We start from the raw sequence: 27,149 nt of genomic DNA, 5'->3' as shown, positions 1-27,149 counted from the left end.
TCTTTTCTTTCTCTCTTTTTTTCTTTTTGTTTTGAGACAAAGTCTTAGAGTGCCATGGCATCCCAGCTCACAACAACCTCCAACTCCTGGGCTCAAGTGAATCTCCTGCCTCAGCCTCCCAAGTAACTGGGACCACAGGCGCCTGCCACAACGCCCGGCTATTTTTTGATTGCAGCCGTCATTGTTGTTTTTGGCGGGCTCGGGCTGGATTCGAACCTGCCACCTTAGGGGTATGTGGCTGGTGCCTTAGCCACTTGAGCTATAGGTGCTGAGCCTATTTTCTAATAGTCTAACAAGTTTAAGTCCTAATTATTCAATAGGTATCATTTAGATAGAAAATGCAACTTCAGTTTTTGTGCTTGATAAATTCTAAAAGTTGCTGCTGGGTGTGTGGTGGCTCACATCTATAATTCCAATTGGTTTTGGGAAGCCAAGGCCAGAGGATTACTTAAGGCCAGGAGTTTAAGGGGCAACACAGTAAGACCCCTAACTCTACCAAAAAAGAAATGAATTATCCAAGCATGGTGACACGTACCTATAGTGTGCTAGAGAGCCTAAGGTGGGAGAATCAAGTAAGCCCCAGAGTTCCAGGTTACAGTGAACTATGATCAGGCCACTTAACTTCAGCCTATGTGGGAGAGTGAGATTCTATCTCTAAAAAAAAACAAAAAATTTTTGAAGGTTGCTTTGTGTAAGATTTGGTAAGGGGTAGAAGATACATGTACATATTTTTTTTTCTCTTTCATTTCTTTGTTGTCTTTGGAGGAATTTAATCTTGAGTAAGTAGAGAATTATTAGGCTTAAATGGAGAAGATGAAATCTAGATTAGAAAGACCACTGTTTACTCAGCGAGGCTGGGATATTTATATCCTTTTAAACAAAGTTGATATCCTCTGCATATGCCATAGATGGCAATTTTTTTTTTTTGGAGACAGAGTCTCACTTTGTGTCCTTGGTAGAGTGCCATGGCATTGTAGCTTACAGCAACCTCAAATCCTTGAGTCTCAAGTGATCCTCTTGCCTGAGCCTCCCTAGTAGCTGGGATTATACACCTGCCACAACACCCAGCTATTTTTTAGAGACCGGACCTCACTCTGGCTCAGGCTGGTCTCGAATTACTGAGCTCAAGCGGTCTACCTACTTCAGCCTCCCACATTGCTAGGATTACAGGAGTGAGCCACTGCTCCTGGCCCATAGATGGTGATTTTGTATGGCACATTAGCTACTACCAGAACCTATGTGGGACTATGGAGCAGAATGATTTCCTCTTCAAACTACTGATTTCTGAATACTTATCCATGCCATTTTCTGAATTTCCCCAGTTTTCAGGCAACTCTTTCTTTTCTTTCCGTCCCCACAAGTTCCTTTCTAAAAGTGTCAGTGATCTTAATTCAGTGCTGTGTTTGATTTAGATTGTCCATCATTTTTATGAGGAGGAGCTACTTTTTGTTCTCATGAAACATTAATATTACCAAATAGTTAAGCATTAATAATGGTGACAGCTTTGGGAAGAGGGAGAGTCAGCTATGGAGTGGGATTCTAGCCAGCTACAGAGAAGACAGGCCTGGCTTTAAAATCTATCTAGTAGATCTTGGTTGTAAACTCCAGTAGTATTAAAATTCATTCTAATTAAAATGTGAGTTACTAAAAACTCAATTCTTTAGAAAAGTACAGTATTTTCATTTTGTAGTTGCTTATGAATCTTCATTTCTAATTGGAATATTGTTGGAGTAGATGTTCATGAAGAAACTCCTTGGTTTTAGGAAGTAAAATTAATTAAATGTATGTGGTAGTTGCCTACTATCCATTCTTCTATCCTCATTTTTTAAACTGTCATACCTTTGCTTGGTATATAAGCCATTATAAATTGTCAAAGACATTATAGAGAGTCCTTTCTAAACATGCTGTCTCTTTTTTTAGGTCTTACTGGGTAGCTGATATCAGCTGGACACATGATAGTCTTTTCTTGGCTTGTATGTTAAAACGTGGTTCACTGGTTTTATTGACCTGCCAAGGTGAATTGTTAACATTAGTTACATTTGGTTGCTCTATAGAATTTGGGCCAGCAGAATTTATTCCTCTTCATCCACTGATAACATATCGGTGAGACATTTGAATTATATTAACTTGTTTGTGGAAATTTTTCTTTTGTTACTATGTTTACTGTATATTTTTAAAAAATAATTTCATCTTTCAAATTGTCTTATTCTTTCTTTAAGTCTGTCATCTCAATATCTGTCTCTTATTTATAGTTTTCTTCTATTTCTTTTTGTGGCTTAATCCTGGTGAAAATTTGACAATGTGACTATGTAAGTATAAGTTATTTAAATATTAAGTACCACTAAAAATTTACCTTCTTTGATATAAAAATTAATAAAAGTATAATAGTTTTTATTGTTATAAAATAATGACACTTAGACAAATTAGTAACTCAAAATTAACTTGACATATAGACATATCTATGTTTTTTCCAAAAGGGAAAAAATTGCTGAAAATAAATAGATGACTTTAGAATTTGGCCACATTTTAATTTTTAATTGTGAGATTAAGTAGCTATTTGGCTTTGGAGTCAGATCAAGATTCATACTCATATGACTTTGGGCTAGTTACTCTATTTTACTATGAAATCAGGGTGACAACAATTGTCTCTTAGGATTGAGGGAATAAAGTAAGATAATTCATAATTACAAATCATCCATTCTGGCTTAAAGTGCTCATAAACATTTATTATTGATGTTTATTATATCACATGTATATATGGCTAGAAACATAAACAGCTATTTACAAAACAGGAAAATTGTAATCCATTCTCTTTGCTTTAAGGAAAGGAAACTGAGATGAGGCGTGTTCTTGATTAAGATTAGCAAAAAGTGATGCTTAATTTTTATCAATAGATAATGTTAGTGAAAAAATTTGTCACTTCCTCCAGTGAAAGTATTTTTTTCATACTTCTACGGTCTATTTCATAATTGACTAGATTTTCTCCCATTCTCCTTTAAAAGTTAAATGTAGGGCCTTTCAAAATTGATTGTTTTTTTCGGATTACAAAAGTATAATATATATTCATTGTTTTTTTAAAAAGCTTGAAAATTAAATGCTATACAACTAAGTAATTTAAAAAATGAAAGACTTGTAGTTCTATATCTTAGAGATAACAATTATTCACATTTTGGTGTATTGTCCTCCAAATTTAAAAAATATTTACTTAATAATAGCAATATTAGTTTCTTTTTTAAAACAAGGTAAATGACATACTGTTTGCTATTTTCTTTTTTTGATTTAATATCATGTCTTATACACTTATCCATGTCAGGCATTATTTTCTTTATTTTTGAGACAGAGTCTCACTTTGTTGCTCTTGGTAGAGTGTCATGGCATCATAGCTCACAGTAATCTCAAACTCTTGGGCACAAGCAATCCTCTTGCCTCAGCCTCCTGAGTACCTGGGACTACAAGTACATGGCACAATGCCTGGTTATATTTTATAGATGAGGTCTTGCTCTTGCTCCAGCTGGTTTCAAACTCATGAGCTCAGGCAGTCTGCCCACCTTGGCCTCCCAAGTGCTGAGATTATAGGGATGAGCCACTGTGCCTGGCCACATTTAATATTTTTGTATATGTTTCATCTGCTTGTTTTTTCATCATTTGTAACTTTTGTTAGTTTGACTTTTCTTTGGAAAAGTATAATTGTTTCCATTAAGATCTTACTAATTCTTGAATTTTGATGTTTGTTTATTAGACCACAGAAGTTGATGTTTCAGGATTCAAATAATTCAGTAGACTCATCAGCTTCTGATAGTGACCCTATGAGACAGAGATTTTCCATAAAAGCACACTCACGGTTACCCTACCTCATTATTTCTGATGGATACATGATCACAACCCTACGGTTTCTTGATAAACTGTCTCCATCATTACTCATGAGATCACTTCTACTTGATTCAACCCAGAGGCTTGAGAAAATTTTTCAAAGTGTAATATTGTCTAAGGTACAGTGCTTTTTTGTATCATTGGTCAATGTTGTTTTCTTTTTCTTTTCAAATTTAAAACTATGCTGATTTGAATTGTGTACATTTATCTAAAGAATTTTTAATTGCTTGCGACTGGATTGCAGTTAATATTTTGCTCTTGGAAATCTTTTTTCTTCTATAGCCAAAGAGCAAAGAGCTGAACTTGCAATCGCTGAGTTCCCTGAGGTCTAGCCTGTTAAAACATCAAGGACATGAAAGTTTAGCTGATTGTACTGTGCCCAAATTCTTGGAGGCAGAAGAAACAGTGAAGTTAAATGAAAAAGCAGCTGATTTTCAGGTACTTAGAAGCCATGTTGTATTTACTTTGGACAATACATTTTGATTTTATTCCTAGAAACATTTTTATTTTTCTCTTGTTAAAGGGAAAAGAAAACCAAAGTGATTTTAAGGCATTAAATGGCATTAAGTATCACTTTTTCCCTCATATTTTAGGATTTTGAAGCAGAAGAAAGTAATGAAGGCAAGCAGTTTCCATACAGTTTATTTCCTTTTTGGAACCAAAAAAATGATCTACTGTTTAGTTGTGTCAAGGAAGGAAGATTGGAATTTGCCTCTATGTTTGATACAATACATGCAAAGGATGATACTGAAGAGACAGATAGAACTGTTATAGAACTGCATTCCATCCAGAAAAATCTACTTGCAGCATGGACTATAGGAATTTCAAAAAATGTGACAGAAAAAAATTTAATGTTAAATTACACAGTAGTTTGTATCACTCATTTTTTCTACATTCTTCAATTTATAAAATGTCCTTTTCCCAAACTTGATCATATTTTAAACAAGAGCTCAGGAAATAATGCATGGATACTTTGTGTCTTTCAACTTTTCCATCAGTGTTTATCAATCCAGTATTGGGATATAAGATACAAACAAGATATAGGACATTTGATAAAGCTAACCTCAAATACCATAAAGCTTTTGCTGATTCAGCAACAAAAGGGTCAGTTATTTTCAGAGAAACTTGTAGCCTGTTTTCATTTACTCAAAATGATAGCTGACAATTTAAATGGTATATATAATCTTCAACCTGAAGTTGTTGCAACTTCAGCTGCAGAAAGTAGAACAGCAGAAAAAGATTCATTGGTGGTACCTATTTTTCAAATGTTTCAAGACAGTGGCTCTCAGGAAAATTGGTCCTGGAATTCATCTTTCCAGATTCATCCTCCAGTAATAAATCTTGTGCAACAGCCAGGACACAGGTAAACTTGCTTTAATTTTAGGGTACTATTAATATTTTAGAGTTTTTACTTTTTAAAAAATTGAGGTAAAATTTGCTATTTTAAAGTATTTAATTAAATGGTTTTCAGTGTATTTGTAAGGCTTTGACACTATTAGCACTAATTCTAGAATATTTTTTATCATTCCAGAAAGAAACCCTGTATCCATTAAAGCTAAGCATTATCAATTTAATAACTCTAGTTATTAAAAAACTAGAACTGGGCTTGGTGGGCACATCTATAATCCCAGCTACTTGGAAGGCTAAGGTGTGAGGGTTGCTTGAACCCAGAAGTTCGACACTACAGTCTGGGCAACCGAATAAGACCTTGTCCCTAAAAAAAAAAGAAAAATTTAAATTTTAAACTTTATGCCAAATGTTATACAATATACATTTTTAGTCTTGGGCAAACATGATGTTTAAAGATTTTGAGTTAAAAATGACCACAGGTTCATAAAAGATTTATGATGTTTTTTATATGTATTATGCATCTTTTGATCTTTGGACTTTGTACTATTTTTAGGCCCGGTCACTTTGTATCCATGTTATTGGTGAAAAAATAGGCTAAGAAGGGGGCTAAACTCATCATTAGTCTGAAATTTCATTTTTATTATCTGATTCTATGTACAGATTGATTGTTCTCTGGAGAGTATTATATAAGAAAACTTTGTGGTATCAAGTACAGTTAAGTCACAGAGTTTCTGAAGATAACAGAGAGTTAACTGAAAAGATGACACACGAAGCATCTACTGTCAAATCCTTGTTATGTCACATACAAGCTAACTTACAGAGTGCTGGAGATCACTTGAGCCGAACCTTAGAACTTAAGTCTGTCAATGGTCAGTATCTTAAAACATTTTCTAACTCTAAGAATAGATGATACAGTTAACCAGGTTTGATTTTTTTAGTTTATTGCAGTTATTTGTTTTTCAAAATACTTTCTAGCTAAACTGTATTCACTGAATTTTAAAACAAAGGAAATCAATTTTCATAAAGTAATGTAGTTAACTGTGACTAATTGTTGGTTAAAAACTTTCTAGGTGAAGAATATTACCTATTGGGATCATATGAAAAGTCTGTTGAGCTGTGGAAAAAAGCTCTACAAGAAATCCAAGAGAAAGGTGGGAGACTGTTAAGTAACATGTGCCACAACATTGGAAGAAACATATTTTAGTTTGCTAAAAGCTTACCAATATAATTTCAAACTTCAGAGCACTCATAGTATCTTAATGCCTAAATAGAATACATATTTTAGGAAACTTGACTGTCAGAAATATTTATTTAAGAATATTCTTAGTTTTGGAAATTTGTAGTGTAAGAATCTTTTCAGTGATCTGTAGGTAAGCCTCCTTCTGTCCCGATTTTGGTTATTCACGAAATCTGTGGTTGATTACTGATGGGGGGAAAAAGAGATTATGTCCTAAATAAAATAATGAGAGGAACTACAAGTATCTAAATGAGAAACCATAAGTCATATATGTATTTTACCACCTTCTTACACACTTTGAAAAACAAGAGTTGAAGCTTTTCACTCTTAAATAATTTAACCTTAAGAACTTCCTGTCAATTTAACATATTGTCACATTAAGTATGGGCTACATGAAGTTTTTGATAAGGATATAGGGGTGTAGATTTTAGAAATAGGTGATAACTTTTATGATACATGGCTGAGAGTGTGCTTGAGATGACAGAGGTTCTGTCAGGGACTGACCCTCAAGCCACTTCCGACTGCAGCTGGTCGTATTTCTGATGTCAATAAATACTCTTTTACAAAATTTATTTTTTAACAGCTGTGACTTTGTATGTTTCATTCATTCATATATTTATTAAGTGCCTGCTATATGCCCAGCACTGTACCAGGCACTAGGGATAACCAAAACAACTTCACCCTCAAGTTGTCCACAGTGACTTTGCTCATTATGTTGTATGGTATATAGTAGGTGCTTAGGGAGCACCAAAGAATATTTCAATACAGTCTGAGGCTAGAGTGCAAGCATCAGTCTGGGGAAAAGCTGGAGGGGTTCACGTTTAAAGTTGAGTAGAAATTGGCCGATTAAGGTAGTAGGAATGGATAAGCATTCCAAAAACAAAAAGGCCTGTGAAACCTTGGCAGTTTGGAAAACTGTAAGTAGTTCAGAAGGACTAGATTATGTAATATTGTAATATTGGTGACAGGATGCTGGGAGTGAGCTAAGGTGAAAGACAGATGGAGAACAGATGATGAAGGAGGGTTTTATATGGAGTGCCAGGGAATTAAGATTTTTTATTTCAAAGACGGTGGGATCAGTTAAGACATACTATGATGTTATATAGACCATTTAGAAAGATTGCTTTAGGACCATGTGTGGTGGTAGCTCATGCCTGTAATCCTAGCATGCTGGGAGGCCAAGGTGGGTGGAGTGCTTGCGCTCAGGAGTTCCAGACCAGCCTGAGCAAGAGTGAGAACTTGTATTTACTAAAAACAGAAAAACTAGCTAGGCACAGTGGTACACATCTATGGTTACCACCTACTCAAGAGGCTGAGGCAAGGGTATCACTTGAGCCCAAGAGCTTGAGGTTGCTATGAGCTGTCACCATGGTACTCTACTTAGGGTGACAGAGTGAGACTGAGTCTCAAAAAAAAAAAAAAGAAAGAAAGATTGCTTTCGTACAGTTGTGGAGAGTCTATTGCAGAGTATGGTGTAGGGATGTTGGTTTTACCTAGAAGCAAGAAAATCAGTTAGATGAGGAGGCGATGAACCAAAGCAGTGCGAAGAGTAATGGAGACAGATAATTAATAGGTTTGATCAACTGGACATGTGATGGAGTAAATCCAAAGAAAGAAGTCTAATGTAATTCTCAGATTTTGGTATTGTTCAACTGGATGAAGAAGAGTGACATTCAGTGATATGGGAAGTTCTGGATGAAGAAAAATTTTCATAATGATTTCCATTGTGGACATTCCATTTAATACTATTTCTAGTTGTAGGCATTAGGAATGACTTCTGTAATCGTGGCTGAAAGTAGTAGTGACTTCAACAGAGAAGGAGTGGCTTTCTCTTATAATAAGAAGCCAGAGATTAACAGTCCAGGGCTGATTTGGTGTTTTCACAGTATAATCAAGGACCCAGGCTTCTTTGGTTTTGCTATTCCATCCTTAGTGCATTGCCTCTGATGTTAAGGCCATGGTAGTGGGCTAAGATGGCTGCTGGAGCTCCAGTCATCACATCCATATTCAAGGCAACAGACCGGAGGAAAGTAGGAAGGGCTAGAAAATGACTACAGTAGTTGGTTTACTTCCCTTTAAGTAGTTCTTCTACTTAAGTTCTATACAATATTATCTTAGTTCAGAATTTAATCAAATTTTCACACGACTATGTCTAATGAGAAATTGTGATCTGAGAGCATTGTAACCCCAAATAAAATTGGAATTCTTTTACTCAGGAAAAATGCATAAGAGTTTTGGTCAAAGGACCCTTTAAATATTTAAAGGCAATTGTCAGGGGCTTTTTTTTTTTTTTTTTTACAGCGTCTCACTTGTTGCCCTTGGTAGAGTGCTGTGATATCATAGCTCACAGCAACCTCAAACTCTTGGGCTTAAGTGATTCTCTTGCCTCAGCCTCCCAAGTAGCTGGGACTACAGATGCCCACAACAATGCCCAGCTTTTTTGTTGTTGTTGTTGTTGTTGCAGTTGTCATTGCTGTTGTGGCTGGCTGGGGCCAGGTTCGAACCTGCAACCCTTGGTATATGGGGCCTGTGCCCTACCCACTGAGCCACAGGCGCCACTCAGAGGGCTCTTATCTTATTGAATAGTTGTTTCCTCTCCTTCAGGAAGTCTTTTTGATCATCTGTTTGATGTATGTATGGTTCCTTCAGGGTTTTGTGGCATGTTTCTTCTATTTCATATTTTATGTACTTGAGATAGAATTCATTACTAGAGCTTAATGCTGAGATGATGGGATTTCAATTTGGGTAAAATCTGAGTTATTCTAGGGCCTGATGAAAGAAATAAAGTTGTTCAAAATTTAAAATAAAAAAAAACATTTGGGACACAACTATAAGAGGGACTATACCTAATAAATTCATACATTGTGACCTGGTATAAATCCCTTGCATTAACCTGAAATAAAAAAATAAAAGAAAGCAAAAAAGAGCAAAATATTACTGGTCTTTGTTTTAAAAATCTTTTACTGATAATAGGAAACAGATACAGAAAAGGTTTTATATCATGAATGTACAGCATGATGAATTTTCACAAAATGCACACTTCTATCTACTAAGCAGTAAATGAAGAGCTTTTCTTGCTTAGATGCTTTTAAGATGAGTTTAATTCTTTCTTATTTCAGGAGGAAGAAGAATATGTTTTCATCAGATTCGCTATTATCTTTCTCTTTTATACTGCTATCTCTATAGCTATAATTTAAATGATGCTCAAGGATTGTGTGATCAGCTGGTAAGAGAAATACTGAGATGGTCCCAATTACCTGTGAAAGAAAATGAAGATTGTTCAGGTATGTGTTTTAAAGCTCAGCCTATTTAATCTTAGTAATTTGTATTTATAGGTTTAAGCATGAAATTGCTTATACATAAAAGTTGGTTGCTCAGCTTCTCTGCTGACTAGGTTATAATATTAATATGTTGGATATTGGACAGTTTCTCAATAGCAAGAGTCATGTTGGTGTTTTTGTTTTTGTTTTTTTTGGTAGTGGTTTTTTATCTCAGGATGTTCAGGATTTAGCAGCACAGCACTTTACCTGCTGAACCGATAGTATGTTTTCTCATAGCCATATTTGTTAAATACACTGTCAAGTACCCAAGTTTTTTTTTTGACACAGTTTCACTAAGTCGTCCTTGGTAGAGTGTTGTGGCATCACAGTTCACAGCAACCTCAAACTCTTGTGCTTAAGTGATTTTCTTGCCTCAACTGCTCAAGTAGCTGGGACTACGGTGCCTGGAACAACACCTGGCTATTTTTTTTTGGTTGTCGTTGTAGTTGTCATTGTTGTTTGGCAGGCTCCAGGCCAGGTTTGAACATGCCAGCCCCAGTGTATGTGGCCTGCTGCCCTAGCCGCTGAGCTATAAGCACCGAGCCCCAAGTATTTAAGCCCCAAGTATTTTTCGTTACTGTATTTATATTTTATTTAGTTGTTGCATAAGTGGTTTAGTAATACCATGGAAATCATTTTCTGAGGGATTCTGAGTCTTTTTAAATCTGTTTAAGAAATTGCAGAGTATGTGGAGTGCCTTTTCAAAGAGGTTTTTTTGTTTGTTTGTTTTTGTTTTTTTGTTTTTTTGTTTTTTTGAGAGAAAGTCTTACTTTGTCACCCTTGGTAGAGTGCCATGGCATCATTATCATTTACAGCAACATCAGTCTCTTGGGCTCAGGCAATCCTCTTGCCTCAACCTTCCCAGTAGCTGGGACTACAGGTACCCACTATGACACTTGGCTACTTTTTCTATTTTTAGTAGAGACAGGCAGACTGGTCTAGAACTCCTAAGCTCAAGCACTCCACCTGCCTTGGCCTCCCAGAATGCTAAGATTGTGTGAGCCACCGTGCTTGGCCTTGAAGAAGTATTTTTAAATTAAGCAATAACTAGAGGGAAAGATATATATGAATGAACACATGTTTTCTTTGAGTGGTAGACTATTAGGTATATATTATACATGTGAATGTGTCTAAAAGGCCGAACAAATCAGAACTTCCTAAATGGAATTCATACCTAGTTCATTTATTGTTTCAGCCACAATGTATAGATTTCTTACTCTGATTTTTATCTTCTTTAAAATTTTTGTGTTTATTATGAAAGTAATACATGTTCTTGTTAGACAATTTGGAAAATATGGAAAAGTATAAAGAAAATAAAATCACTTATAAGTTTACTTTTTTGCCTATAGCCTTTTGACACGTGTGTGTGTATATGTATATGTGTATTATCAAAGCTGTAAATTCTATTTTGCAAATTTTTTTTTGTTTTTTGAGACAGTCTTCTTACTCTGTCTCCCTGAGGTTGAATGCTGTGGTGTCATAGTTCACAGCAACTTTAAACTCTTGAGCTCAAGGATCCACCCACCTCAGCGTCCCAGTGCCATCACTGTGCTAGCCCTATTTTGCATCCTTTTAAAAGTTAATACATAGGTCACTACAAAAGTTTTTGAGACAGACTGTGTTATGGTCCATTATTTCATTTCTAAGAAATAGTCAATAGTGTCCTTTCTGACTGTGCAAGTTTCAACTTACTCAGCCTGTTGTTGCTGGGAGGACTTCATTTATTTCTATCTGTGTGGATTTTACATTTTTTTAATTTTTGTGTATCCCAAAACTTTCATAATGACCCAAGTGTTATTATGTTATGATGATGAATATTTTCCAATGCCAATAAATAAATAAATATATGTATGTATATGTATATATATATATATATATATTTGTTTGTTTGTTTGTTTGTTTGTTTAGCAGGCCTGGGCCAGGTTCAAACCCACCACTCCTGGTGCACAGGGCCAGCGCTCTAACCATTGAACTATGGACGCCTCAACAAATATTTTTTACAAAAATATATTGAGCCTTTTCCCAATTATTATACATTGTAGGTTTTTGCTACATATTTACTATTTTAAATAATGCTTCAATGTACATAAATATTTCTGAGCATTTTACTAATAATTTCTTTAGGATAAATTCTTAGAAATAAGGTTACTGGATGAGACTACCCATGGCTTAACACTTTTGATACATGTTGTCAAATTGCCTTTCAGAAAGGTCCATGAGCTCTGTATGAATGAAGGATTTTTACACTTGGCTATAGTTTTTTCTTTTTTTTTAACAAACTCTGTGTTGAGGGCTGACTTTCAATAGATCACAGAGAGGAAGCTGCTTTGTTACATATGCCTGGCTATTTTTAGAGATGGAGGTCTCACTCTTGCTCAGGCTTGTCTCAAACTTCAGAGCTCAAGAAATCTCCCACCTTAGCCTCCCAGTGTTCTGGGATTATAGGCATGAGCCACTGTGCCTGGTCCCATATGACTTTTTAAATTACTGGATAGTTGGCTTGGTGCCTGTAGCTCAGTGGTTAAGGTACCAGCCACATGTACCAGGGCTGGTGGGTTTGAACCTGGCCAGGGGCTGCTAAAATAACAATGACAATAATAAAAATAGCCGATTGTTGTGGCAGGTGCCTGTAGTCCCAGCTACTAGGAGGCTAAGGCAAGAGAATCTCTTAAGCCCAAGAGTTTGAGGTTGCTGTGAATGGTGATGCCACAGCACTCTACCAAGGATGACATAGTGAGATTCTGTCTCAAAAATAAATAAATAAATAAATTACTGGATAGTCTTCATTTTTTTTTTTTTAACAAATACTGTCTTTATGTGATTTAACTTTTTTTTTTTTTTTCAAGACAGAGCCTGAAGCTGTTGCCCTGTGTAGAGTGCCGTGGCATTCACAGCAACCTGTAAGTCCTGGGCTCAAGCGATTTTCCTGCCTCCACCTCCCAAGTAGCTGGGACTACAGGCGCCCACCACAACACCTGGCTATTTTTTGGTTGCAGCCGTCATTGTTGTTTGGTGGGCCTGGGCTGGATTCGAACCTGCCGGCTCTGGTGTATGTGACTGGCGCCTTAGCCGCTTGAGCCACAGGCACCGAGCCATGTGATTTAACTTTCAATATAAGTTGAACCTTAGCCAGGCATTATGGTGGGCACATGTAATCCCATCTACTCGGGAGGCTGAGGCAAGAGGATCATTTGAGCCCAAGAGTTTGAGGTTGCAGTGAGCTATGGTGCCACTGCACTCTACCCAAGGTGACAAAGGGAGACTATCTCAAAAAAAAAAAAAACAAAAACAAAGATAGTTGAACCTATAGCAATTCATTTGTTTTAATTTTTAATGATGATTATTAATAATATACTATACATATACTTACTGGGTTGTGGTTCCCAAGACTACCACTCAAGTTTTATGATACAATAGAAGGACTTATAGGACTTAGCATACAGACATATTCATAGCTATGACTTATCACAGTGAAAGGGTAGAGAGCAAAATCAGCAGAAGGAAAAGGTGCTTTAGGTAAAGTCTGGAGAAAACCAGATACAAGTGTCCATCGATTCTATCCCAGTGGAGTTACAGTGGATGTCCCTAATTTCCCCAGTGATGAGTTATGACAACATATGTGAGATATTGGCCACTAGAGAAACTCATTAGAACCTCAGTGCTTAGGCTTTATAATTGGAGCCCAGTCATATAAACTCATTTTACCTAGCATATACCAAAATTCTACACTCTCATAGTGAAAACAGATGTTGGACATAAACCACATCGTTTATACAAACAATTCAGGCTTGTCAAGCCACTCTTATCGGTTAGGGTGGTAGAAATTTTCCCAAAATGCCTGTTCCCAGCTGCCAGCCAAGGTCAACCTTATAAGCAGTTGTTTCAAGCAGTCAGGCCTGCTGTTAATTCTCTTAATGTATACCTACTTTATTAAATCATAGTTACAATCTAATTTTTATTTCATAATAAAAATAGTTGTTATTGTTAACATTATTACTGTATCCCATATAGAATTATCCTTTCAAAATTTTTCTTTACCTCTAAGTTGATAACAGCTTTACTCTGCGATAATAACTTTTATAATCAGGTTGTTTCTTATTTTAAGGTGTAACTGAATTTTGCATAATAAATTTTACATGATAAAACTTAGTTGAAATCTTGCTTTTGTGTAATTCCTACGGTAAGTTCTACCCAGGAGAAAAAAATTCTTACCCACATATTTTTAACTTGAATGTGAAGAAATAGTATTATTTTTCTAAACATAATAGTGACCAAAAGAAGACTACTATTTGAAAGCTAATGAGATTTTCTTAATGTACCTTTTATCAAAAAATAACCCAACAGACATTTATTAACAAGACCCTTCTAGTACCCACATATGAGAGGAAAGTTGCTAGGTGCTGAGTAAGAGTTATACAGTGAACAAAGTAGAAATGGTCCATACATATGTAGAACATAATTCCAAAATTTTCTGTTGTTAGGCCATAAATTTCATAAAAATTAATGTTAACAGTATTATTTATCTTAGCTGTCTCTCTTCAACCTACAAATTCTTTTTGCCACTTCATCCCCAAAGAATCTTATGCTAGAGCAGGCGTCCTCAAACTACAGCCCATTGAGGACATTTATCCGGCCTGCTGGGTGTTTCTGCCGTGGCTGTCTGTCCTGTTTAGCATCTGACTCGTCCCAGGGCCCGCAGTCTGGCCCTCCAACGGTCTGAGGGACAGTGAACTGGCTCCCTGTTTAAAAAGTTTGAGGACTCCTGTTAGAGAGCCACTTATTGCTAATGCAGGTATATTAGAACGCTCAGTTCTAATTCTCAGCATTATGAATCTCCATTTTGGTGTTTTTTTTTATTATTTTTGTAGTGTGTCCTACGTCTTTCTTTAAAAAACATGAAAATGGAAGGAAAAGGGAAAACAACTAACGAAACACTAAGCTTGTAAGGCCATCATGGCTGGATTGTTTTGTATTAACATCTCCATTTTAAAAATAAATCTGTCAAAGTTATAAACAGTTCCTAAGTGTGTGTATGTGCTCGTAATTATGAACTATAGTTGACCCTTGAACAATGCAGGAGTTGGAAGTGTCAATCCTATACAGATGAAAATTCACGTCTAACTTTTGACTTCCCCCAAATAATGGCCTACTTTTTTTTCTTTTGAGACAAAGTCTCAAGCTGTTGCCCTGAGCAGAGTGCCATGGCGTCATAGCTCACAGCAACCTCCAACTCTTGGTCCTCTTGCCTCAGTTTTTCTATTTTTAGTACAGATGGGGTCTTGCTTTTGCTTAGGCTGGTCTCAAACTTGTGAGCTCAAGCAATCCACCCACCTTGGCCTCCCAGAGTACAAGGATACAGCTATGAGCCACTGCGCCCAGCCAACAGCCTACTTTTGACGGGAAGCCTTCTCAATAACATAAACAGTAGGTTCAGGCATATTTTTGTATATGTACTATATATTATATTCTTAAAGTAAGATAGGGAAAATAAAATGCTACACAGGGCTACGGAGTGAGAGTCAGTCTCAAAACAAAAACAAAAACAGGCTCAGTGCCCGTGGCTCAAGCTGCTAAGGTGCCAGCCACATACACCTGAGCTGGCGGGTTCGAATCCAGCCCAGGCAATAATGACGGCTACAACCAAATAATAGCTGGGCATTGTGGTGGGCGCTTGTAGTCCCAACTACTTGGGAGGCAGAGGCAGGAGAATCACTTGAACCCAGGAGTTGGAGGTTGCTGTGAGCTGTCACGCTATGGCACTCTACCCTGGGTGGCAGCTTGAGGCTCTGTCTCAAAACAAAATAAAACTAAAACTAAAACAAATAAAATCATAAGAAAGAGAAAGTACATTTACAGTACTTACAGTGTTTATTGATACTGTAAGTTTATATTGTCTGTTTATAAGATGAATCCCCCATCTGAAATAGCAGGCAATTGTAGCTGCAGACCTCAATCTATATAGTACATACCAAACAACTCAGATTTTTCTTGTAACATCTTTTCTCTGCTTCTTGGGATTACTCCCAAGATCACTATTGGCACTTTTTTTTTTTTGAGTCAGTTTCATTTCATTGCCCTGAGTAGAGTGCTGTGGCATCATCATAGCTCACAGCAACCTCAAACTCTTGGGCTCAAGTGATCTTACTGCCTTAGCCTCCCAAGTAGCTGGAACTATAGGTGTGTACCACCATGCCTGGCTAGTTTTTCTATTTTTAGTAGAGACAGGGTCTTGTTCTTATTCAGGCTGCTCTGGAACTCCTGAGCTCAAGCAATTCATCCTCTTCAGCCTCCCAGAGAGTGAACGTTGCAGACATGAGCTACCACGCCCAGCCCACTATCAGCACTTTGTACAGGTCCCATGATGTTACTCAAGGTTTATGGTATTGTAATACACATAATGAAAAGTATGTGGGAACCACGGGAGATCACTTTTTATTGTAATACACATATTTACGAAAGAGATAGACTGTTCATATGGAGAAGATTAGCATCACATGGCATGTTTTGTTGTTGATAGAGTTGCACTCTATTGCTGGGTCTAGAGTGGCATCATCATAGTTCATTGCAACCTCTGACTCTTAGGCTTAGACCATCTTTCTTCCTCAGCCTCCTGAGTAGCTGGGACTGAGGCATGGGCTACCATGCCTAGCTGAGTTTTCTATGTTTTGTAGAGATAGGGTCTCCCACTATTGCTCAGGCTGGTCTACAACTCCTGGCTTCAAGCAATCTTCTCACCTTGGCCTCCTAAAGTGCTGGGATTGTAGGTGTGAGCCACTGTGCTTCTAGCCTTATATGGCATTTCAAGCAGGTACTCACAACTTTTGAGCTTAATTCAATAGCAATAGGAGATAGATACAAATTATTATAATAGTATAGTATGTACTACAATTCATTTTATGTAGTTTTAATTTAATGCTACATCTTTGTGTTTGCTTACATTACTCTTGGACTGCAAATGGCACCATGTACAGTCTGTTTGTGTGCGTAAATTTTGATAAATTTTGACTTTTTAATGTGTGTATTTTATGGTAATGATAATACATGATAAAATGTAGACTAATACCTACATTTGTTTTATGCATTAACAACATGCCTTTTTCTTAATATTTTTGTATTTCTATAGTTTCTGTAGTTTGTAAGTTTTTTCAAATTATTGAAAATCCCCCAAAATATTTACAGTATATTTATTGAAAAAAATTTGCATAAAAGTGGATCAGTGCAGTTCAGTTTTTGTTTTGTTTTGTTTTGTTTTTGAGACAGAGTTTCACTATGTTGCCCTCGGTAGAGTGCTGTGGCCTCACAACTCACAGCAACCTCCAGCTCTTGGGCTTAAGCGATTCTCTTGCCTCAGCCTCCCAAGTAGCCTGCCACAATGCCCAGCTATTTTTTTTTTGTTGTAGTTGTCATCGTTGTTTAGCAGGACCAGGCTAGATTCAAACTCACCAGCCAGCCCTGATGTATGTGGCCTGCGCCCTAACCACTGAGCTGCGGCACCGAGCCAAACCTGTACTTTTTAAAGGTCAATGGTAGTTGCTTTTGTTCTTGTTGTCTTCAAGAGGTATGAATACCTATTATAACTTTGCTTGTATAGGACATTGATACTCAGAAGAAAATGTTAATTATAGTTTTCTTCTTGCATAATGTTGGGAACTTAATACTACTTTTTGATAGTTTAATCTGATTCTCTTTTGGTCATCTGCTGTACTCTGCAGTTCTGGAGATGTCTCACTGTGAGCGTGGGCTGACTAGAGATGCTCAACTCGAGGCAGCGTTGAGAGTCGTGCAGTCCATGGCTCGCTTCATGGCCGCCTATTTCACCAATCAACAGCTTTACATTTTGCCACCTCACAATGTGAATGTTCTTCCTCCACTTCATGTTAAAACAGGTAATATGGTAGACAGGTCATTTTTTCATTTCTCTTTGTATATAATAAAATATTTAAAATCATATAGAAATCATTATTGCATGGAGATGGTACTGTTTTAGCATAGTACCTGACAGATAGGAGATGCTCAGTGACTATTTCCAAAGGAATAGAATCTGAAAGAGATAATTGCTTAGATTTGTTTTTATTAAATAAGGAATTTTTTATTAAAAAATTTTGGCAAATTGATATTTATAAAGATTGCTAAAATTTTTTTCTGTTGGCTATTCCAGTAGAAAGAACAAAATGTGTAACTGGTTATGATCAGTTAGTTGTAAACACCACTGTACTTTGACCAACCTAAAGCTTCCATTTATAATGTAAAAGAGCTGCCACATTCATTTATTTAAACATGTGGAAATTTAACAAATTTTGAGTCTGCTAATTTAGAATTTAATTTTATTTAGACAATTTACTTTTATAATTTTACTTGGACCATTTACTTTAAAATTTAATAATTTCACTAATATGGTCAAAAGACACCTAATCCTATGCTAGATAACTGCCATGCCTTCATGGAGACAAACATGTTCACATTTCTATGACATTCTAATTTTTTTTTTTTTTTTTTTTTGAGATAGTGTCTCACTGTGTTTCCTAGGTTGGACTTGATCTCCTGGCTGAAATGATCCTCTCACCTCAGCCTCCCAAGTAGCTGGGTATACAAGCATGCAGTACCACACTCAACAATGTTCTACCAATTTTTATTTAGTTCCTGCTACATGCCAATCAGTGCTCTAGGTGTTACGTTGCATCATGTGAAATTGATAGTATGAAAACATTTGTTGTTTTGTTTTTTGACATCTGAAATGGACTTACTTATTCTAACTGCCATGAACAAAACAGATAAAGAACTTATTCTTTATGGTGTTTACATCTGATAGGTTGAGACAGACAAACAAATGAATACAAAAGTAAAATATATCAAATGGTGATAATTAATTGTTATGGAGGGAATTAAAATAAAGAAATGCAGTGTGACTGAGTGGCTTTTTTAGATTGGGAATTCCAGGAGGAACTCTCTGAAGAGTGAAATTTAGGTTGAACTCTTAATAACAAAAAAGAGCTAGTCTTGTTATACATCAGGGCACAGAGCATTCTAAACTGAGCTAATGCAGAAGCTCCAGGGCAATAATGAGCTTGATATGCTTGAGAAACTAAGACTGGTATGTCTGTAAATTAGGGGATGAGGCAAAGAGCAACTTGAGATGCAGTCAGAAAAGGAGACAGATAATGTAAGCCATGGTAAGGAATCTGAATTTTATTTTAAGTATAATGGGAAGTTATTGGAGGCCTTTAAGATAAAAAGATGACATGAACTGATACTTATGTACAAGGCACAGGTAGGCTAGAGTAATACAAGTTATAATGTAATTAGAAGTTTAATGGAGGTAGCAACAAGTGGCCAGCAAATGTAATCAATCATACAACTATGAATTTCGAACTATGTGTTCAGCCTCTTGTTCTGTAATTGAGGATGTGGGTAGGAGTGGTGGACTATCTCCCCAGCTGGGCTGCTTCCTCTGCAGTGTTCTCTGGTCTTGCATGGGGGTCTTCAGGAAGTTCTAGGTCTCCAGAACACTATGTGCATGAGGTATAATCAGAAGAGAAATTCTCTAGGGTTCCTTTTCTGAAAAAAGCGAAGGTGGTTCTGGGAGAAACAGGTGCCTCAACTTTCTTCCAGGATCTAGACAGCTTCCCTGTCTCCTTCCACCATGTCCTGTTATACTTAATTGTACTTTAGATGCAACTGCCCCTCCCTGCCTTTTCTCTCTGAACATAGTCTGCTCCTTTCTCTGATCTAACGATTTCTTCTAAGACTCACATTTTTTTTTTTTTTTTTGAGACAGAGCCACAAGCTGTCCCCCTGGGTAGAGTGCTGTGGCTTCACAGCTCACAGCAACCTCCAACTCCTGGGCTCAAGCGAGTTTCCTGCCTCCGCCTCCCAAGTAGCTGGGACCACAGGCGCCCGCCACAATGCCCGGCTATTTTTTGGTTGCAGCTGTCATTGTTGTTTGGCGGGTCCAGGATGGATTTGAACCCACCACCTTAGGTGTATGTGGCTGGCACCTTAGCCACTTGAGCCACAGGCTCTGAGCCTTTTTTTTTTTTTTGAGACAGAGTCTCACTGTGCTGCCCTCAGTAGAGTGCTATGGTATCACAGCTCATAGCAACCTCAAACTCTTGGGCTTAAGCTAATTCTCTTGCCTCAGCCTCCCAAGTAGCTGAGACTACAGGTGCCCACCACAATACCCAGCTATTTTTTTGTTGCAGTTGTCATTGTTCAGCAGGCCTTGGCCAGGTTCGAACCCACCAACCCCAGTGCATGTTGCTGGTCCCCTAACAATTGAGCTACGAGCGCTGAGCCAGATTTTTTTTTGAGGCAAAGTCCCACTCTGTTGCCCTGAGTAGAGTACTATGGCATCATAGCTCACAGCAATTTCAAACTCTTGGGCTAAAATGATCCTCTTGCCTCAGGCTCCTAAGTAGTTGAAACTAGGCACCCACCACGAAACCCAACTAGTCCCTTATTTGTAGAGATGGGGTCTCATTCTTGCTCAGGTCTCCAACTCCAGAGCTCAAGCCATCCACCTGTCTTGGCGTCCCAGAATGCTAGAATTATAGGCATGAGCTGCTGCACCTGGCCAATGTACATTTTTTTTTTTGGGGGGGTGGTGGCACAGTCCTCACTTATTGCCCATAGTAGAGTGCTCTGGCATCATAGCTCACAATAACCTCGTATTCTTGGGCTCAAGAGATTCTCTTGCCTTAGCCTCCAGAGTAGCTGGGACTACAGGTGCCTGCCACAATCAATACCTGGCTATTTTTAGAGATGGGGGTCTTGCTCTTGCTCAGCCTAGTCTCGAACCCATGAGCTCAGGCAATCTACCTGCCTTGGCCAACATAGATTTTTAAAACAACATTTCTATCATATTTTCAAGGTACTTTATCAAGTTATTTCAATTTAGGGAAAGGTATAAAAGGAAGGATATTACTGTTTTGCATTAAATTTCAGGCCATACTGGAATCTTGTCATTTAGTTAGGATTAGTGAAAATTACACTTTTCTACTTTCTAATGAATACTAATGTATTGAACACTTAATATGCTTGAGTATTACCTCAAATTAGTTTTTTATTATATGACTTTATGGATAGTGCAAATTCAGGTAAAATTTAGCCTGTGCTTTCCAAATGAAATAATCTAGTACAAGATACAGGCATATATATCCAAGCAACCTGCAGTAATAAACTGTACATTGTGACCCAGATTATATAAATGTTTTTATATGTATGTGCATGTTATCTGACACAAATTTTTCATTTAACAGTATTTACCTTTATTTTGTATCATTCACTCTGGTACTTTCTGTTCTTTTTTTCCTCTGTTCTCTTTCATTTTTTAAAGAACCAGGCATTTGTTTCATGACCCACTAATGAGGCACATTCTTCAGTGTTAAAAAACTGTTCTAGAGCATGTTTAGTATTACTTTAGCCCATGTTGTATGTATCTTCCTTGTGGTTTTGTGTAGAAAATAGTAATTGAAGGAATAAATATGCCTATGTAAGGAAGCATGAGTTTTGAATATATGTAACTATATCCATTTCCTTTCATTTATTGTCAGATCATTCCCTTAGACTAATTCCTCTGCAGCACTCTAAGGTGGCCAGTGTTGTTAGAGATCAGAATCTGTCTAATGTGTGGACAGTTGAATATGCACTTGAATTATTACTTATTGGCGGCCTGGTTCCAGAGGCTGTATGGTTGGCCCATAAACTTGGAGACTGGAAGACATCCGTTTCAATTGGTGTGGCATTCCAGCTGTTCTGTAAACATGATAGCAATTATGTAAGGTTTGTATTCTTATCAAACTTAAGATATAGTGTGATAGTACCATCTAAAGTATTTTCTATTTCTCTTATTACTGCTGGTGTTTATATATTATATGGAAGCATTAGTTTAGTATTATGTGCTAGAGCCTTCTTCAGTGATAGAAATGTTTATGTGTTGCCCAATATGTGCCAATAACCGTAAGTAACTAGTGAAATGTGGCCAGTGAGACCAAGGAATTGAATTTTCAATTTAATTTTAATAAATTTGAGTTTCAGTAGCCACAGGTGGTTAGTGGTTACTGTGTTGGGCAGTTCAATGGCTTATTTATTTGTGTTAAAATGTTTATTTAGCACATGAATCTGTTAGTAATGCCCTTAAAGGGCTTATAGTCAATGGGAGAGTTTATCCAGATACGATTTGCATTTTAAACTAATTAATCTCTGAGTTTAACTTTTCTAAATTTTGTGGCATTGTTGTCTTTTCTATATTTTTCATTACAATAATTCAACATAGATTTATTTGTTAACTGCTGTGTTACAAACTCTGTGCAAGGTATTTTGGTGATATAAACTTCAATGACACATAGTTTCTATACTTTAATAGAGAAAATAGGCAAGGCATGGTGGCTAATGTCTGTAATCCCAGTGGTTTGGGAGGTTAGAGGTGGGAGGATCACTTGGGACCAGTAGTTCAAGATGAACCTGGGCAGTATAGCAAGACCTTTTCTCTACAAAAAAATAAAAAATAAAATAAAAATAAATTAGCTGAGCATAGTGGCGTATACCTGTAGTCCTCACTACTAACTACTTGGGAGGATATGGTGGGAAAATTGCTTGAGCTCAAGAGTTTGAGGCTATAGTGAGCTAAGATCTCTAAGATCATGCCACTACACTCTGGCCTAGGTCACAGAGTGAGATGTTGTCTCTTAAAAGAAAAAACAGTAAGAAAATAGGACAAAATATTATTGTAACCTACATAGTATAGTAAGAAAAGTACCAGTGGTTCATTGGGGAGAGTGATAATTTCAAGTGGGAGAAAGACAGGAAATACTTTATGTAGACGATACCATTGAGATGGGCATTAACAAATTGGCAGTCTTAAATTGAGTAGCTGTAGGAAGAGAAAACACTCCAAGCATGTTTTACTGAGGAATTTGGTAAAACACAAGTTTGTTTCCATTTGGACAGAGTACATATTTATGGTAACAGTTGGAAATAAGAGTGGGGAAATATATTAGGATCATAATTGTGGAGGCCCACTTAAAATAGTATTTGCTTCAATATTTTCCTAAAATATAGAATAATTTTAAAAAGTGAATTCTGTTTCTTAAAATTTTATGTTTAATTCTTGATGTGTGAATTTTTTCCAGCTTTCAAAGATTTAGATTCATTTTTTTAATTTTTATATCATTTCAGGTCCAAGAAAAAAGGTCTTCATCTACCATTAACTGTAACTCCAGCACAGATTTTCCAGGAAAAACTACAGTGTTTTTTAGGTCAGCCAGCTTCTTTAGAAGCAAAAAATGAAATGGGCTCTAAATATAAACAATTTACAGGTATGTTATCTATATAACATTTGACACATATATCAGGTTAATATAAACTTAATAATATTTTTAAAAGCTTATAAATATCGGCTCGGCACCTGTGGCTCAAGCAGCTAAGGCGCCAGCCACATACACCTAAGGTGGCGGGTTCGAATCCCCAGCCCGGGCCTGCCAAACAACAATGATGGCTGCAACCAAAAAAAAAAAAAAATGGCCAGGCGTTGTGGCGGGCACCCGTAGTCCTAGCCACTTGGGAGGCTGAGGCAGGAGACTCGCTTGAGCCCAAAAGTTGGAGGTTGCTGTGAGCATGATGCCATGGCACTCTACCCAGGGGGATAGCTTGAGGCTCTATCTCAAAAAAAAAAAAAAAAAAAAAAGCTTATAAATATCAACAAATGTATTAACACTTTGAAATAAACTTGTCACAAATAAAAGTATGGTATTTTGTAATGAATCATGGGAACATTCAGGATTGATAATCAGCTCAAAAGACAGATATTAGTAACTAAGTGATTTTATGATTTTCTATACCTAATTTTATGCTAATCATATTTTGCCTTATTTGGGTAATTTTCTTTTGCAGCCATAAATTTATAGAATCTCAAACCTAGAAGGGTACTTATAAGTGTTTAGTTCAACTCTTACATTGTTCATAAATCATGGATTTTTTTTTTACTTGAAAACTTCAAAGTTAGTATTAAAAAATTAAAAATAATGTAATATTAAATGTATTATATTCTTTTACCTAGGAATCCTATAAAAGTTTTATGTTTTGCAGATAAAGAAATTTAAACAAAATTTAATTTAATCAGTTATTTAAAATTGTATACTGAATGGTAAAACCAGGACAACTGTGGGGCCCTTTTGTTTCCTTTAGTGTTTATGGCATTAAGAAGTGAGACTAATAGCTCTAGATTCCTAAAATTATTACTTTTTCTTGAGAGAACTCATAATACTTGGAATCTAAGTATAAGCTTTTCTTTGAAATTTTTCTGTGCAGTTTTTTTTAATTGATGAAGAGATAATGTTATTATATGAAAGTTAAATTTTAAGAAAGGGACTAAAAAAATACCAAATCTGAACTTTGAAGTTCTGACATTACATTGTTTTCTGAAAACTCTGCCACAGAGTTAAGAAACAAAGAGCAAATAAAAACTCAAAGGTGGGGCTCGGCACCTGTGGCTCAAGTGGCTAAGGCGCCAGCCACATACACCTAAGGTGGTGGGTTCGAATTCAGCCCAGGCCTGCCAAAACAACAGTGACGGCTGCAACCAAAAAATAGCCAGGCGTTGTGGCGGGTGCCTATGGTCCCAGCTACTTGGGAAGCAGAGGCAGGAGACTCGCTTGAACCCAGGAGTTGGAGGTTGCTGTGAGCTGTGATGCCATAGCACTCTACCCAGGGGGACAGCTTGAGGCTCTGTCTCAAAAAAAAACCTCAAAGGCGGCCATGACTGTAATTCTGGCATTATGGGAGGCTAAAGTGGGAGGATCCCTTGAGCTCAAGAATTTGAGACTAGCCTGAGTAAGACTGAGACCCTGTCTCTACTAAAAACAGAAAAATTCATCAGGCAAGTACTTGAAAGGCTGAGGCAAGAGAATCACTTGAATCCAGGCATTTGTGGGTGCTGTGAGCTAGTCTGATACCATGGCACTCTACCCTGGGCAATAGAGTAAGACATCTCAAAAAAGAAAAAAAACAAAAATCTCAAAGGAATTCACTCCTAAATATTACCTAAAAGAAACGAAAACATAGGTTCACTCAAGAACCATACATGACTGCTCATAGCTGCTTTTTTATAATAGCAAAAAATAGGCTAATATTCATCAACTGGTGAATGGAGAAACAAATTGCAATATGTCTGTAAAATGGAGCAACAACAAAGAGGAACAAACTGATAGCATGGTAACATCGAGGAATTGTGGGACCATTACGCTAAACAAAAGGAGTCAGAAACAGACTGTGTATTGTATGGTTCCATCAGTGTGGCGTTCTATAAAAAATAAAACTATAGAAGCAGGAAACAGATCAGTGGTTACCTTTGTGGGGGTGGGGGGAAGAATTGATAATAAAGGAACGTAAGAGAACTTTTTTGGAGTAATGAAAATGTTCTAATAGGCCTATATGGATTTTCTTAAAATTTATCAAACTGTATACTTTAAAAAGGGTAAATTGTATTTTATGTAAATTATGTCTCAACAAATCTGATTTTAAAACATAAAGCTCAACAGATGTTTAAAGTTATTAGACCAGGTTAAGAATGAATTAGTGACCTAGAAGATTAATCTGTGCTATATATGACTACAAAATACAGAGAGATAAAGATAAATATATATATAAAATCTTTAAAAATAGTTGAAAAATATGAAGGAGAGGCTAAGCCTTGTATATAGAACAGAAAGACAATGGATGTCTAATTGGAATTCCAATATATCTGTACCAAATTCTGGACAGTAGCTTCCTAAATTGAATATAGCAAAAATGTTAATATCAGACAAGGATAGGAAGTCAGTAAATGACTGTTCGTCATAGTCTATGCAGCATGCTTAAAATATTTCAGAATAGAGAGACACTCTGTCTCCATTTCTACCACTTGCATCTCCTTGTGTTTTGCCTTCTGAGACATGTTCACATATATACAGATATTTATATAACTGAATATTTATGTATATTTTGTATTTTTCATTTTCTTAACTTTATAAGTCACTTCTATTAACTTTCATATTACAAAGTATTAGCATGGACTATTTTTTTTAAAAAGGGAAAAAAATACACTCTCTGCTTTTATATAATATAGTGATATTATTTTGGTGTCTTTCTTGACATTCTTTTTCACATTAGTATCTTTTCAATTACTATTATTTTTTGACTCAGAACTACATTCCAGGAATATTTTTATTATATAGTTGTTACTACAATATCTAATTCTGGAAAAAACTTTCATGCTTTGATTCCCTGTAATCTTTAAATAACAGGACAGTTCATAAATTTCTGTTCATAAGTCTGGATGTTTTGTAGGTAACCAGTATTTTCCTGCTGACAGTCAACTTTTTTAGATTAAAATTTTATTCTACAAAATAGGATAAAAAGTTTAATATGACTTTTAACTCTTTTATCAAATTTTGTATTTGCTAGATCCCATGGAAGAGGAAGATGCAAATTTGCTATTTGGTTCAGTGCAAGAAGTACTGAAAGCATCAGTTATGGCTGATGCAGATATTCTTTCGGACACATTTCAGCTTCTGATAGACTCTGCTAAGGACTTCAGTAAGAGACTGTGGGGCTTAGTTCCGGTCGGCTTGTACCTTCCAGCTCCTCCATTATTCTGTCCCCAGCCAGCTGTTCTTAGTGAAGTAAGCTTAGTGTGTTATCTTCTTAATTAATTAAAAGTTGATTTTGTCCAGTTTTTAAAATAATCAGCATAATAATAGTCATCACAAGGCCGGGCTAATCTCAGCACTCTGGAAGGTTGAGGCAAGTGGATTGCCTGAGCTCACAGGTTCAAGACCCCCCAAGCAAGAGCCAGACCCTATCTCTAAAAAAAATAGCTGGGTGTTGTGGCAGGCACCTACAATCCCAGCTACTTAGGAGGCTAGGCAAGAGAAGCTCTCGCTTGAGCCTAAGAGGCTGTAAGCTTTATGCTACCACAGCACTCTATTGAGGGTGACAAAGTAAGACTCTCTCAAAAAGAAAAAAAAATAATCATCACATTAAAAATGCAAAGTCTGAAGACATATAGCAGGGCACCAGCCTTGCTATTTACTAATTGTTTAATCTTAAGTAATGTGTTAAACTGTTTAAGTTTACTTATGTGTGAAATACAGATGATGATAGTATCTCTCATAGTATTATTATTAAGAGTGAGATACCCTGTAAAAGCTTCCAGCTCAGGACCTGAGACACATAGTAATTATTCAATAAATGTTAAATTCATTATAATCATATTGGAAAATTAAGAGATATTTTTCAATATTTGGACTTTTGAAAAGTAGCATTTGTTCACAGTAACAAAATAATGAATGTTAGCATTATAAGTCATACATTATTTCAGTCTTTTTTTTTTTTTTTTT

General features: G+C 36.5%; 1 protein-coding gene across 1 annotated transcript in view; it reads left to right on the top strand.

Annotated features, from left to right (window-relative positions):
• CUNH5orf42 (chromosome unknown C5orf42 homolog) overlaps positions 1-27,149 on the top strand; it is a 133,102-nt gene that overhangs the window by 7,325 nt on the left and 98,628 nt on the right. The window contains 11 exon segments of the mRNA XM_023515013.1: positions 1,886-2,103; positions 3,740-3,989; positions 4,153-4,308; positions 4,464-5,233; positions 5,881-6,089; positions 6,291-6,371; positions 9,577-9,741; positions 17,490-17,663; positions 21,327-21,555; positions 22,951-23,090; positions 26,215-26,432. Coding sequence (XP_023370781.1) covers positions 1,886-2,103; positions 3,740-3,989; positions 4,153-4,308; positions 4,464-5,233; positions 5,881-6,089; positions 6,291-6,371; positions 9,577-9,741; positions 17,490-17,663; positions 21,327-21,555; positions 22,951-23,090; positions 26,215-26,432 — 2,610 coding nt within the window.

This window comes from Otolemur garnettii, unplaced genomic scaffold, assembly GCF_000181295.1.
Source record: "Otolemur garnettii isolate 467f Iridium unplaced genomic scaffold, OtoGar3 scaffold00063, whole genome shotgun sequence".
NCBI lineage: Eukaryota > Metazoa > Chordata > Mammalia > Primates > Galagidae > Otolemur > Otolemur garnettii.
Note: the sequence above shows the minus strand (reverse complement) of the source record. Positions and strands in the feature narration are given on the sequence as shown.